Below are 16,387 nucleotides of genomic sequence, written 5' to 3' on the forward strand. Positions count from 1 at the left end.
GGATAGCAGCTCACTGATAGATAACTTCTTTATAGACCAAGATAAGTTTAACCAGATAAATGCTCAACCTGTTGAGAATGGTCTTTCTGATCATGGTGCACAGCTAGTTACAATATATGACATAGCTCCATTCAGCAATACTAAACAGTCCTCCAAAGTAGTACGTTCAGTCAACGATTTAACAATTGCAAATTTCAGGGAAAGCCTACAGCAGTTAGACTGGGATGAGGTGTACCATGAACCTGATGCCAATTTAAAATATAATTTATTTCATGACATTTTTGTAAATGCATTTGAAAACTGCTTCCCCAAGAAAATAGTTAAATATACTCGTAAGAAACGTTGTAGCAAACCATGGCTTACTAAGGGTATAAAAATATCTTGTAACCGGAAAAGGGAAATGTATCTGACAGCAAGAAAGAGTAGTGACCCAGAAACTATCAAAAATTATAAAAACTACTGTGTTATATTAAGAAAAGTTATTAAAAAATCCAGGAGTATGTGTATCATGTCTGAAATCAGCAACTCTGATAATAAAATTAAAACAATTTGGAATATTATTAAAAGAGAAACAGGTCAACCAAGAGCAGAGGAAGACAGTATTACCATCAAATTGAATGAAAACTTTACGAACAAAAAGTCAGAAGTTGAAAATATTTTTAATAATCATTTTCTAAATGTTGTGGATATAGTAGGATCCAGGTGTTCATTAGAAGATGCTAGGCTGTTAATGGAAGAGGCCATACCTATGCAATTTGATACAATTGAAATCTCACCCACTTCTCCCTCTGAAATTAGGAAAATAATAAACTTGCTTAAAAGCAAAAACTCACATGGAATTGATGGCATTTCCAGCAAAATACTAAAAGCTTGTTCTCAACAGATAAGTAAGATTCTCAGCCACCTGTGTAATAGCTCTCTGGAACAGGGCATTTTCCCTAATAGACTGAAATATGCTATTGTTATACCTTTGCATAAAAAGGGGGATAGATCTGATGTCAACAATTACCGTCCAATCTCCCTTCTAACAGCTTTATCCAAAATTTTTGAGAAAGTAATGTATTCAAGAGTAGCTTCACATATCTGTAAAAATGAAGTACTAACAAAATGTCAGTTTGGTTTCCAGAAAGGTTTTTCAACAGAAAATGCCATATATGCTTTCACCAGTCAAATTTTGAATGATCTGAATAACCGAACACCACCCATTGGGATTTTTTGTGATCTCTCAAAGGCTTTTGATTGTGTAAATCATGAAATTCTGCTAGACAAGCTCAAGTATTGTGGCATGAGTGGGACAGTGCACAAATGGTTTAATTCGTACCTAACTGGAAGAGTGCAGAAAGTTGAAATAAGTAGTTCTCGTAACATGCAAAGATCAGCACATTCCTCAAACTGGGGAACTATCAAGAATGGGGTTCCACAAGGGTCAGTCTTGGGTCCTTTGTTGTTCTTATTATATATTAATGACTTGCCATTCTATATTCATGAAGAGGCAAAGTTAGTTCTCTTCGCTGATGATACAAGTATAGTAATCACACCTGAGAAACAAGAATTAACTGATGAAATTGTCAATACTGTCTTTCAGAAAATTACTAAGTGGTTCCTTGTAAACGGACTCTCACTGAATTTTGATAAGACACAGTACATACAGTTCCGTACAGTGAATGGTATGACGCCATTAATAAATATAGACCTTAATCAGAAGCATATAGCTAAGGTAGAATATTCCAAATTTTTAGGTGTGTCCATTGATGAGAGATTAAATTGGAAGAAACACATTGATGATCTGCTGAAACGTTTGAGTTCAGCTACTTATGCAATAAGGGTCATTGCAAATTTTGGTGATAAACATCTTAGTAAATTAGCTTACTACGCCTATTTTCACTCATTGCTTTCATATGGCATCATATTTTGGGGTAATTCATCACTGAGGAATAAAGTATTTATTGCACAAAAGCGTGTAATCAGAATAATAGCTGGAGTCCACCCAAGATCATCCTGCAGACATTTATTTAAGGATCTAGGGATATTCACAGTAGCTTCTCAGTATATATACTCTCTTATGAAATTTGTTATTAACAACCAAACCCAATTCAAAAGTAATAGCAGTGTGCATAACTACAATACTAGGAGAAAGGACGATCTTCACTATTCAAGATTAAATCTAACTTTGGCACAGAAAGGGGTGAATTATACTGGCACTAAAGTCTTTGGTCACTTACCAAATAGTATCAAAAGTCTGACAGATAACCAACAAGTATTTAAGAAGAAATTAAAAGAATTTCTGAATGACAACTCCTTCTACTCCATAGAGGAATTTTTAGATATAAATTAAGAAAAAAAGAAAAAAAAAAACAAAAATATTAAAAAATGAAAAAATAAAAAAAAATAAAAAATAAAGAAAAACAAAAAACACAAAAAAATAAAGTTGTTATATTAACTTAAGTATGTTGTTAAATTAACCTAATTATGTCATGTATTGGAAAATTCGACTCGTTCCACATCATTACGAAATATCGTATTCATGATCCATGGAACTAGTATTAATCTAATCTAATCTAATCTACATTTGCAAAAGACAGCTTGATGGCTTACACTCAAAAAATGTAAATAAATAAATGTAGTCATGTTTACAAAGAAAAATGTATCGTATTTGTAAAACTATTGACACATTCTACACCACAGCAAGTTATCACCCAAAGGAGAGAATTAAACAAATGGCTGTAAAATGAAATAATCTTATTTATTTCTTTATTCAGCCTTTTGATTTATTTCAAGTGATATATTTGTATCATTACATATATGTCTCAGATTTTGATTATACAATGACTGTTACATAGTGTATACTACAGTTTAGTGCAATTACAGAATGCTGCAGATTACATATATGGCTGTGTGCTTAAATGCATTAATATTCTTTATTTGGCTGATAGTGTGGCTGATAGTGTTTGGAAGAAAACTGAATAGTTACATCCCTATGTATTTTAAACTTTTCTCATGAAGACTTGTCCTGTGTTGGTTTGTTTTCAGTTTCCAACAGTTTCTTATTTGCTATTGGTTAACTCCATGATTTTTCCTAAAACTGCTAATGTTCTTCTTAGGTGTACTTATAGTCTGTGTTAAAATATTTAGGTGTTTGAATTTTGGTCTGCAGCTTGTCTGACGTTTCTCATTGGTCATTACGCAAATAGCACTTTTCTGTATGATGATTATCTTCCTCATATTTATTGAGCTCCCTCATAATTCTACTTAATATGATATTATGGCGTCAAAGTTTGCAAAGTAAAATGTTTTGAGGATTTCAACACTAACAGTTTCGGCTAACTATTGTGATACATAGCAGCCTGAGTTTAATTTACTATTTTTGCTATTGATGTGCTTTGTCCATGTTAATTTATCATCAAGGCACTTGCTCAAGTTTGTTCTCATTGATTTTTGGCACTAACCCATCTTTTTGCAAAGTACATAATATTTGTTATTTTTAAAATTTTTGGGAATAAAATTCAGTAATCAGTTGCCAAATATATTTTATTGCATTTTAACAGTTTCAACAAATTAATTTGTTATCTTCAGAAGCCTATAAAATCAGGAATATTATAAATCTTTAGACCTTGGCTATACATTTTGTAGTTTAATAGAAGTTGATTATTTCTCAACCAGTTACCTAGCTTATGTAATACACTTTCAGCTCCACATGTAGCTTCTCCTAGATCCATTCCTGTAATTAAAATATTGGTGTCATCTGCCAATAGTATGGATTTTTGTAGGGTTTCATCAGGAAGGTCATTAATATACAAAATATCCCAGGAGGAGTAGTCAATATTCAGGAGTATGAAAGAATGTCATGTACTGGTAAACATGGGCTACAAAATGTGTACCTTAAGAGCTATGAACACTTCTTTACTTTTGAAATTGTGAAACAGAGCTCTTCTACTGCAGGCTCTTTGCTTTCCATATTTTAGGAGGAGGCAGTACTGTCCCAAACAAGAACAAAATGTCTGGTAAACACTGGCTTTAAAATGCATACCTAGAGACGTGTTTCACAGTAGTGAATATGAACAAGTGCTCAAAACTCTTAAAGTGTACACTAAAACCTGTGGTTAATGGACACTTTTTCCTTGTTTGGGTCCATACTATCACCTCTCAAAATGTGGAAAGTAAAGAGTTTGCAGAAGAAGAGATTTGTTTCATATTACTGAAGATGAAGAAGTGCTCATAGCTCGTAAGGGATACATTTTAGAGCTCATGTTTGTAAGCCTTTTTCACTTTGAATGATCAGTCCTGTCATGTTCGTGAATACTGACCATTCCTCCTGGGACAGCCTGTTTTCCAGGAATAGTAGTGACTTTAGGACACTTCCCTGAGGTACACTGTTTAGAATGCACCCCATATCTCAGTAGTTTTTTTTCTCTCATTGACTGGTGTTTCTACTTTTTGATATCTGTTCACTAAGAAAGATTTTATCAAATTGAATGCAGTCCTTCTCATCCCATATAATTTTGAATTTTCCAAAATAATCTTGTCTCCTCATCTGGTATTTCTACTTTTTGATATCTGTTCAATAAGAAAGATTTTATCAAATTGAATGCAGTCCTTCTCATCCCATATAATTTTGAATTTTCCAAAATAATCTTGTCTCTTCATCTGGTATTTCTACTTTTTGATATCTGTTCACTAAGAAAGATTTTATCAAATTGAATGCAGTCCTTCTCATCCCATATAATTTTGAATTTTCCAAAATAATCTTGTCTCCTCATCTGGTATTTCTACTTTTTGATATCTGTTCACTAAGAAAGATTTTATCAGATTGAATGTAGTGCTTCTCACCCCATATAATTTTTGATTTTTCAAAATAATCTTATGATTAACTTAGCTGGAAGTTTTTTATAGGTTGCAGAATATCCCCATTGTTGATTTTTTTCCTGTCAAGTGTTCCTGTACAAGCTTTTGTGTTGCTGAAGTAATAGATTTTAATTCATGTTGGCTTTTTGATAGGATATTCTGTGATGTAAAGAAGCTTATTAATCTGTCACACAGAGTAAATTTGAAAATTGTAGATGTTATTGGTATAATATGAACATGTTTGTAGTTTCCGTGTTCTGTAGAGTCATCTTTGTTTTACAAAAGAGCACCCTAACAACTTTTAGACTCTCTGGATACAGTCCTACTGTGATGGCTGCACTAATCACGTTGGTCAGGTGCTTAATGATAAATCAAATGACAGTTTAATAATCCTATGTGAGATACTTAGATGTCCTGGGTCTTGGTGTTTTTCAACTTGTTTATGATTCTTGTTATTTATTTCTCACTAGCTGGATACAGGAATATAGAACTTGGTAGTGGACATCCTTTCTGTTAAAGCGTTCATAGTGTTTGCACATGTTGTTGGAGTTGACGTATCCTGTGTTAGGTTTTTTGCGTACATTTATGAAGTAGTCATAAATGATTTCTGTATATTTTCTGTGTTCCCTTGTAATGAATTATCCTATCTGATTTCCTTGGGGCTGTTAATTTAAAAGTTGCCTTTCCTGTTTCTGAATTTTATCATTATCCACTCTGTTTTTGCATTATTATCTCAGCTGATAATGTTATCTTCAACAGCCATTTCCTTTGAAAATTTTGAAACTTTGGTGTAGATTTTTTTTATATTCCTTATAGTATCATTTGAAATGTGAGCAATTAGTTTTATGTTTAATGATACTGTGCCTTTTCCTCAAAATAATGATGCCCTTTATAATTCATTGGTTCTGTCTTTCTTTACTTTTTAAACATCTATTTTTGACAGGGGTGTTCCTTAGTATAGTCACAATATTTCCTCAAAATAATGATGCCCTTTATAATTCATTTGTTCTGTGGTGTCACTGCCAGACACCACACTTGCTAGGTGGTAGCCTTTAAATCGGCCGCGGTCCATTAGTATACACCGGACCCGCGTGTCGCCACTGTCAGTTAGCAGACCGAGCGCCACCACACGGCAGGTCTAGAGAGACGTACTGGCACTCGCCCCAGTTGTACAGCCGACTTTGCAAGGAACGGTTCACTGACAACTACGCTCTCATTTGCCGAGACGATAGTTAGCATAGCCTTCAGCTACATTTGCTACGACCTAGCATGGCGCCGTATTCAATTGATATTGAGATTCTATTAATGTATCATCAAGAGCGATGTTCTACAAATGTGGATTAAAGTTAAGTATTCCAGAAGCTATGTACTTTTCTTTATAGCATTCATTACGTATCCTGTTTCAGACCTCACGCCAGCCTGCGTGAGTTTAAGCGCGTGCCTTTCAGCTTCCTCTCATTATGTCTAGGCTGTCTTGTCTAGACACAACATATTCTGTCTTTCTTTACTTTTTACACATCTGTTTTTGACAGGGGTGCTCCTTAATATATTCACAATATTTGGTTGTAAAGCTGTTTACACTTTGTTTGCAATTTTGGATTTCAGTCCAGTCTTCATTAACCAGATTGTGATTAAAGGTACTTATGTTGTTGTCATGGATTTCTTAGTGTTTAAGACAGATCTTTCTGGGATTAAAACTTTGTTCTACTGAGATCACTTGTTCTTTGTGATCAGACAGACAGTTTTGAGTTACAGTTACTTCATGGTTGTCTGACTGTATGTTGGTGACAATATAATCTGTAGCACAGGTACTGTTTGTAGTAATTCTAATATAGTTGTTGACTGTGTGTTGCAAATTGTGTGAAATCAGTAGTGAGCTGAGACCCTCTTTCAATTTTGGTAGCTTACTATGAGTATAATCAGTGTTAGCTGAAAATGAGACAGCATAAAGACAGCTGTGAACAGCTGCTAAAAGAAACAGCTTCAAGTACAATGCAAAACTGTTAGTCGCAAATAGTTGTTGCTGTCATATGAAAGAGCAGAGCTCTCAGATACACAGATAAATATATAAATAATTATTGTGGTTGAATAGCAGAGGAAAGCAGAGAGGGAAAGATAGGAATTATCAGGAAAGAGACCCAGAGAGTAGCTCCACCAGCATATCAGTGAGTCACCACTGGAATTAGTCAGCTCATAGAAATAAATGACTTGCTGTAACAATTTGTGGGGATATTAAATGGAATGATCACATATGCTCAGCTGTAGGTAAAGCAGTTGGTAGATTTGATTTGGTTCATTGGTAGGATACTGCGGAAATGCTCTCAGTCATTGAAGAAGATTGTTTACAGAAGGCAACTTATCCTATGGTGTCTGGCACATATATATGATGGATATTAAACATAGAAGGGCATTAAGAAGCATGGCCAGATTTTTGACCCACAGGAGAGTGTCATGGAAATGCTAAACAACCTAAATAGACAAACACTTGAAGAAAGACACCAACTGTTTCATGAAGTCATGCTTACAAAGTTTCAAGAACCAGTATAAAGTAAGGAATACAGAAATATACTACCGACTCCTACATGTTGAGTATAAGTCAAAATTAGGCTGATTGCAGTGCATGCAGTCATTCTTCCAGTGCTATACAAACTAATGGAATGGTAAGACATTATATGTGGTACAGAGGTATGTACCCACTGCCGTGCACTTCACAGTGGTCTGCAAAGTACAAATGCAGATGTGTACATAGACTTACGAAGTGAAAGAAGGGATTCAGAGGAGGGAAATTTGAGATGTAGCCTTTGATTTCTTCATTCATAAATTTGTGAGCCTTGTTACAATTGCTCTTATTTGCAGAGTGTAGCAGTTGTTGCTCTTTTTATGTCTCACATAACATTATTTCATTTAATTTTGGGCTGAGGATTATTTAAAGTGATATGCAGACACACTAAAAAATTTCATAAACTTTTGTTATGCTCAGGGATAAATAATATGAATGACCGCCCAAATGTCTTTAGGTTTCAGAGGCCAGTATCATCTTCATTGGATACATGAAACAGCTACGTAACTGTATTGCACAGAGATTGGCCATTACCCCCATAAAAGAACTGGAAAAACAAAAGAATTTGCACCGCATATGGCATCGTAACCTGAAAGCTAAGGCTGATATAATAAGATTAAGAGATGAACTTGAAACTCAGAGGAATGAAGGTAATGCACAGCTTGCAGAAAAAGATATCTCAATTCAGAAGAATGAGGAACATATTGATAAACTGAAAAAACACTGTAAGGATAACATTAAAAAAAGAATGTGAGTAAAATTAATTCCTACTTTTGTGACAGTCAGTTTTTGCGTTTGAAGTAATACAATCTGAATTTTGAATAGATAAAATCCTTTCAATATGTTAGTTCAGTAAGATGTGCATGTGATCCTGTGTGGTGTTTGTGAAAGTAATAGAGGTGACTGTGCAACTCAAGGTTAGAATCATGTGTCAGATGGTTCTGTTGGTTGAATCATATTCAGGTGAAGCAAGGATGCAGATTTGAGTCCTCGTCTGGCACAGTTTTAATCTGTCAGGAAGTTTTGTGGAATGGTCATTTGTATTAATATAAAACTGCAGCCCAGAGCTCATTGGTATGGCTTGTTCATCTGTCTAAGAGACAGAAATGGGCCATTAGATTAATCTAGGATGTACTGGACTAACACTACACATAAAAAACACAAATTTCTTGTCTTTAGACAAAAACAAATTGAGCTTGCAGTTATTTATCAATAATATAATTGAAAAATTCAAATTGTGTTATATAAAGCATGCATTTCTCTTTCATAAATAATTCATGTGTGAAATTGTTAAAACAAACAATTTAAGATTTTTTCGTATCTCATTATAAAAATTAATACTAATCCAAGTACTTTTTAGTCAGGTTAGTATAGTTATTATTAGCAGAGCATTTACTTACACCTCTTTCTCTTTTCTGTATATGTAAAGTAAAATATTCTCTTACAGGTACTGTATTTTCAGAAACACAAAGAACAACAAAAATGCTATAAATATATTTAAATTATAGAGATCTCATAAAAGTTTTCATTTATCTATAATATAAAGTAAAATAGGAAGAAAGATTAGAGTTTAACTTCATCGATAATGTGGTCATTAGAGACAGTATAATGTTTAGTAATTTTCTATTTGTTTTATATATTAGTCATAATCAGTTGTTCCATATCTCTTTTTATTCATGTGTCTTGCACAGTAGAATCCACTAAAAATGTCAGTGTTTGTAAATCACAGTTTCCACATGTTAACTCATTTGGGGATATGAAATGGGTAGATTGCTACAAACCATATAAAGGACATGTTGAGTGGCAGATTAGCACATTGAAAAAAGCCTGTTAGATAATATCAATTACTGGACTAAGTCCTTTGTCAAATGCAGACAAAATACACATGCATAACTCACATACACATGGCCGTGGCCACATCTGATCACTACGGCCTGACTGTGACTGCATCTAAGGTGAGCAACAATCCCAGCTGGGATGGGTAGTGAGGATACAGCAGAGGCATATGAAGGGGAGGAAGGAGAGGTTGGGATAGAAGGATTGATGTGGGGGAAGGTGCTAGGGCTGCCTGTGGGGGTGTGGTTGGTCAGGATAGTGGGCTGCTAGGTGCAGCATCAGGAGTCTGTACTGGGAAAGGAAATGGCAGGATAGAGGCAAGTATAGGGCAAGAGATGGAGTAGGGAAGGGGAAAGAGGCAGGTGGAGGGCAGGGATTGTGGAAGGGTGAGACCAGGGGTTATGGGAAAGAAGGATATGTTGCAGGCAGAGTTCCCACCAGTGAAATTCGGAAAAGCCAGTGTTGGTGGGATGTATCTATATGGCAAAGATTGTGAAGCAGTAGTTAAGTCAAGCACATCATGTTGGCTGGTATGCTCAACAACTGTGTGGTGCAGGTATCTCTTGGGCACTGTTAGGAAGCAGCCAGTCATGTGAATGGCCAGCTCATTAGTGGTCATGCCCAAGTAGAATGCTGCCCAGTGATTGCATCTTAGTTGGTAGATCACATGACTGTTTTTACAGATAGCCATATGTTTCATAGTGTAGGAGATGCTGTGACAGGACTGGAGTAGGTTTTAGTGGGAGTACTAGTAGAAGTAGTAGTAGTAGTAGTAGTAGTAGTAGTAGTAGTAGTCGTAGTAGTAGCTTTATTCATCTGTAGATCTCTTTTTACAAGGATATAGGACATGTCAAAGTATTTACAAGTTTAGACCAATTTAAAATAAGCTAATTCGTATACAAATATATTTACAGACTTCTAGTTAGACTTAATCATTAGATTTACTCCTGGTATGCAATACGTTTTTTACAAATAACTTATTAAATAATGTAATGCCACACCATTCACTCGTATCTTACCATCAGTTACTGCACACACTATACACACATTGTTTCATAATGCTTCACTCACTATGCACACACACACACACACACACACACACACACACTGGTGATCTCTGGGCCATTTTCTGTACCACAACTTCCCATTTGCTATCCTGAAAAACTGAGTCAGCATCCCTCCATAACGAGTGAGGTGTTGAGTTCAGAATTAGGAAGAGGTGTTAGTATTGTGTTATGCATAGCTTGGGGGTAACTATTTCTAGAAAGGTAAAAAGAAGGGGAAAATAAAACAAAGTGAAAGTGTTATGTGGAATGTTGGATGTTTTATAATCGTTATTATTACTATTTATGTGTACAACATTTTTTCATCAAACCCCTACTCTGTTTTATCTAAGTAATCTTTCAATGTATAAAATGTATTGCATAACAGGTACTTTTTAGCTGCCTTTTTAAATAAGTGTATTTTTGCAATTTCTTTAATTTCTTTTGGTAATTTATTGAACAGTTTTATTTCTTAGTAGAAAATGATGTTTTGAGTTTTATGTTTATTTTTTCTTGGTAAATGTAAGTTGAGTCTATCTCTTGTTGCATGGTCATGGACAGAGCTGTTTGTGCAGTAATTACCAATGTTATTTTTGATGTGTATAACTGACTGGTAAATGTATTTACATGGCACAGTTAAAATCCCCAGTGTTTTGAACAGATCTTTACAATGACCTTGGCTAGTATTTTTGGTTATTATTCTTATGGCTCTTTTCTGGAGTTTGAAAATTGTGTTCATATTTTGTGCTTTTGTTCCCCAACCAAGAATGCCATAGCTAATAATTGAATGTACATATGAATAATATGTTACTAAAAGACAGTGCATGTTACACACCGATCATAGGATTGTAAGGGCACAACATGATGATGACATTCTGTTTGCAAGTACCTTTATGAGTTCCCACCACTTCAACTGAAATTTGGTATTCATTCCTAGAAATTTTGCATTTGTTACACAGTCTATAGAGGTGCCATCTACATTTAATTTAACATTGTTATTTTTCCTCTTCAAACTGAAGTTCATGGCATTAGTCTTCTTTATGTTCAATGTCACTTTATTGCTCATTGACCAATCATAAACTTTCTTGAGAGTTTCATTTGCTTTCTCAGCAAGGAGTTCTCTTGTTTTCTCAGCGACTATAATATTGCTGTCATCAGCAAAGAGAATTTTTTCACCCTGAGTTACACTAGTGGGAAAATCATTGATGTATATCAGGAATATATATGTTGCCTTGCAGAACCCCTATATTATTGTATTTTGGTCCTGATATGTGTTTTACTAAATGTTTAGATCTATTTGACGTATGTGTTATCTCTACTCTTCGTACCCTATCTGCTAGGTATGATCGAAACCAGTCATTAGCTACCCCTCTTATTCCTAATGCTTCTTCTAATTTATTTAATAGAATCTTGTGGTCAACTGTATCAAACGCATTAGAAAAATCCAAAAATATGCCTGTGACACACTCATCTTTATCAAGAGCATTAAGTACAACTTTTGTATTCTACTATGGCTGACTCCATATTTTTGCCACCCTCAGAAACCAAACTGTGATTCGCTTAAAAGATTGTATTTATTCAGGTAATTCATTAATATTTCTTTCATAATTGCTTCTATTATTTTTGAGCATGCTGACAGCGGGGAAATGGACCGGTAATTTTCTATGTTTTCTGAATTAGCTTTCTTAAGCAAAGGTACAACTATTGCCTGTTTTAACTGCTCTGGAAATGTACATGATGTGAAGGATTTATTTATTATATTTGTTAAGGGGCCTTATATAATCCCTATGCATTGTTTCAGTACACAGCCTGGTACTTCATCTAAGCCTACTGACTTTTTATTTTTTAGTTTTTGAACAGTTTTATTGACTTCATTCTGTGTGGTTGGAAGTAACATCATTGTATTTAGTGCAACATTGTTTACAGTTGTTATATTTGTTTTGGGGAATTTTTGCTGTAATTTCTCTAAAATACTTGAAAAATGCTTGTTTACATAGTTTTCTAAGTGTTGTGGATCATTTATTACCTTATCCCCCTCCCTTAGCAGTATGTTATTCTGCAATTGTTTGCCTCTCCCCGTTTCCTTTTTTATAACATCCCAGACAGCTCTGCTTTTATTCTCTGCACTATATATTATTTTGTCATTAAATGACTTTTTTGCAGCAATCAGCACTTTCCTATAGATCTTTTTGTATCTGTGATAGAAATTTAAGAATTCTGGATCATTGCAAACCTTTTTCATGGAACTGAGGTGTTTAAGTGTTTGGGAGGACTTCTCAGTACCTGCTGTATCCATCTGTTTTTGTGAGATGTTGATACAGACATTCATACTTTTCGAAATGCCTTTTCAGAGTTCAATTTAAACAATGTGGAGCATTTAGAGAATTTCATATTCACATTGGTTTACTTATACACTTCATCTCAGCTTTGTTTTTCTAGTTATTTTGAAAAATCTTTTATTTTGATATCTGATAGATGTTGTTTGTGTCTGCTAGTTCGAGATCTTTTACAGCTACATCACATTTTTCCCTGTCCATATTTTTGGCCACATGGTCAGTTACTGATGCATTCATTATAGTAACCCTAGTTGCACTATTGACCAATAGGGAGATGCCAAAACTTTGAAGGATGTTTATGGAGGTTCTGCTGGATTCATTTATGATATTAGTGTTGATGTTAATGCCTCCACACAGAATTATGTTACCTTTGTACATGAGACTTTATCTAGAACTTCTTTAATTTATTGAAAAAAGTGTCCACACTACCACTGGGAGATCTATACACACACACAAAATGATTAATTTCTTGGTGATATCAAGCCCTGTTAATTCAGCAGCTGATATTTCAAAGTGTTCATCTTCACTTACTGTACTGAGGTCATGTCTTGATTTGAACTGTGTTCTTTTTCTGAAATAAATGCTTGAAGTAGTTCTGCAGTAAGTTTGCTCTTCCATACAATGATAATACTACATGTTGGATTTATGTGTCTCTACACCAGTGCTCAGTAATACAAATTACTGTGCAGTTCAAAGATTGGAGCTCAGCTCCTAATAGTTGTATTTTATTTTTTAATGATTGCATGTTTTGATGGAGGATTGTTAATTCTGTGAAATGCCCCATGTTACTCTTTCCAATGGTTTGTTTTTCTCTGTGACATCTGGTCTGTGTGATATTTGAAGTGTTAAAATCTGTCTTGTGAGTGATTTTTTCAGTACTTTTTAAAGTGCTGGAGATACTCTTTAGGCAGGAGAACCTGTTGTCTGGATTTATCCTAAAAAAGACCTACTTTTCCTACCTATGACAACAGGTGTTTGACCATGCGTGGCCCAAGATTCACCCGCTAGGATGTATAGGACTGGTCTTGTTTCTAAGTTGCAGGGATATGAGCCACTGGACAAGGGGTTGGAAGCATCAGTGGTGTAGGGATGGACAAGGATACTGCATAGGTCAGGTATGCTGTGAGATACCACCATGGATGGGGTGGGAAGGATGGTGGGAAAAATATTTCTCTTCAGTGCATGAGAGATAGTCAGAATACTGGTGGAGGAAGATTCTGTTGCTCCTGGCCTCGATGGCACTCATCTGAGGACAGGATGTCAGGAAATTAAGGAGATGGGTCTTGGATTAACTGAAAGAACCAGATGTTTTTGAGAGTTTCAAAGGAGGCATTAGGCAATAATTGACTGAAATACTGGAGAAGAATACAATGGGAGGTGAATGGATAGCTTCGAACGATTAAATACCAAAGGTATTAGATGAGCAAATAGGAAAAAAGACAAGGCCTATTAGAAATCCCTAACCAACAGGGTGATACTGAATTTTAATTTGGAAAGGAGAAAATATAAAAGTGTAACAAATGAAGCAGACAAAAGGATATACCATCTAAAATCTAAATTGCCATAGAGAACAAATTTTCTGAACAATAGTGACTCATTCCCAAATGCAAGGCTGTACAAGCATGCATAGTTAGGGGTAGATAGATGCTGCCTTGAAGAAATGTTGTGTGGCTAACAACAGCTCAGGTGGCAATCCAGTACTAAAGGAAAAATGAAAAGGTGATAGGTGGAAGGAATATAAAAGGGCTACACAGGAGAAAAGAGCTTAAAATCAATATTGTAGAAAGAGAAGAGAAAGTAAATGAAAATTAGATGTGATGTTTTATACTGCAAGAAGAATTTGACAAGGCATTGAAAGACCTAATTCAGAACAAAGCTCCTGGAGTAGACGACATTCCCTCAGAATCTTTGAGTTTATTGGGAAAACCAGCCATGACAAAGCCATTCCACCTTGTGTACAAGATATGTATCTCATACCCTCAGACTTCAAGAAGAATGTAGTAATTCTGTTGTAACACACAACATAAGTAATAGTTCATCACTTCATTCAGCTGATACATTTTACAGTTCAAGTGCAGTACAAGTATCACAACATAGTACACAGCCCAAAAGGACATGCCACAGGAATAATCCAGTATGACAGCAAACAGTTTTGTGTGTTTGGAACAGTCTGTGTCCAGATCTTTGAGCAAGGACTAAAAGGGGCTCTCTCTCTCTCTGGCAGCTGAGCCCAAATGTGGCAAATGTGGAAAAATGGTTGAGTTGTAACATCATCTGGTCAGTGGCAGCGGTGTCAATTCCTTTGAATACCCACTGAAGGTGCTGGTAGTTCCATGGGTTACTGTACTACAATCCTTCCCCAGTATGAGGGTATGAGCAACATTGCATGAGTGGCGGCCCCACACCTGGCAGGATGCCAAGGGACATTATGAACAAGAGTGACATCTATGAAAGTGTAGGATGGACTTAACTGGTTCCCAGTTGACCTGCACTGGGGTATGCAGCTGTAAGAAACTCACATGGTGGCGGTGTCTGGGTTGTGACAATGTAGAGGTGATGCCAGACAGTCCAGAGAGTACTCCATTTCCGTGTCCAGCTCAAAAGGTGAGGGAACCCCAGTTGGAAGTACTGCTTGGGAAGGTCTGGCACTTCCTGCTGTGATTCCTCTGATCTCCCATCCTAAATGGGTTGTGTAGAAAAGGAAAATGATGGTTGCACAACTGAGGTGGTGTGCTGGGTTGTCAGAGAGGAGGAGGAGGAGGAGGAGGAGGAGGAAGAAGAAGAAGAAGAAGAAGAAGGAAAAGCTCCAGAGCTGAAATGGGAAAGTAAGGAGATGGGGTAGTAAAGGAATATTGCACAGTGTTGCTGTGACCAGTATCCTGGAGCATGATTGGGGATGGAGGTGGATGGTCACCTTGATGCGTGCAGAATCGGTTATGATAACACTGCACTGCCCTGTCACCTCTGTCCAGGATACACATATGGTGGCCCTCTGCTCCCAGATGACCTTTGGGATGCTGTGATCACATCTACATTCTTCCTCACAGGTTGAAGTTCATCTTGAAAAATGACATGGCTGAGATATTCCAGTGATGGCTGAAAGAACTTGGATTTGTTTAAATTACATTTGAGGCTGGTGGCCTGTAGAGTGCTGAACAGTTTCCAGTGGTATTGGAAATGTTCCTCTGTTCTGATCATAGTGACAACAATATCATCTAAATAATTAATATGTCCTGGAAAACATGTAAGCAGTTGTTCAAAGAACCATCTGAAAAGGACTGGGACACTGCAATGCCAAAAACCAAATGTTTAAACTTATAAAGGCCATGTATTAACAAGCAATACCTTTTGTGATTCTTCATGAAGGGGCAGCTGCAAGTAAGTTTTGGCCAGGTCAGTTTTGAAGAATACTGCCCATCTGAGAGTGTGGTAAAGCTTTTTCTGGCTTTGGAATGGGATAAATGTCAATTTCAAACTGTGAGTTTACTGTGACAGCAAGATCACCACATAACCAAAGTTTTCCTGAAGGTTTCTGAACAATTACCAGTGGTATTTCCTGCTTGCTAACAAAAATTAGTTCAGTGACATGAAGTTTTGTGTCTGTCCAACTCGTCTTTTACTGATACACACGGTGCTAAAGGTATAAGCCAATTATGAAAGAAGTGGGCCATGCTGATTTCTTTAATGCAATGTGCACTGTGATGTTCTTTGCTTTGCTGAAGCCTATGGAAAAATTGTCTGAGCACTCCATACAAATGTCTTCTAGCTCC

At 35.9% G+C, this 16,387-nt stretch overlaps 1 protein-coding gene across 2 annotated transcripts in view; it reads left to right on the forward strand.

The window, feature by feature from the left end:
• LOC124777470 (nuclear mitotic apparatus protein 1-like) overlaps window positions 1–16,387 on the forward strand; it is a 99,494-nt gene that overhangs the window by 36,767 nt on the left and 46,340 nt on the right. For both annotated transcript variants that reach the window (XM_047252895.1, XM_047252896.1), the window contains exon 2: window positions 7,860–8,152. In XM_047252895.1, the coding sequence (XP_047108851.1) occupies window positions 7,860–8,152 (293 nt within the window). The remainder of the gene's footprint in view (window positions 1–7,859; window positions 8,153–16,387) is intronic.

The sequence above is a fragment of the Schistocerca piceifrons genome, chromosome 2, assembly GCF_021461385.2.
Source record: "Schistocerca piceifrons isolate TAMUIC-IGC-003096 chromosome 2, iqSchPice1.1, whole genome shotgun sequence".
NCBI classification, from domain to species: domain Eukaryota; kingdom Metazoa; phylum Arthropoda; class Insecta; order Orthoptera; family Acrididae; genus Schistocerca; species Schistocerca piceifrons.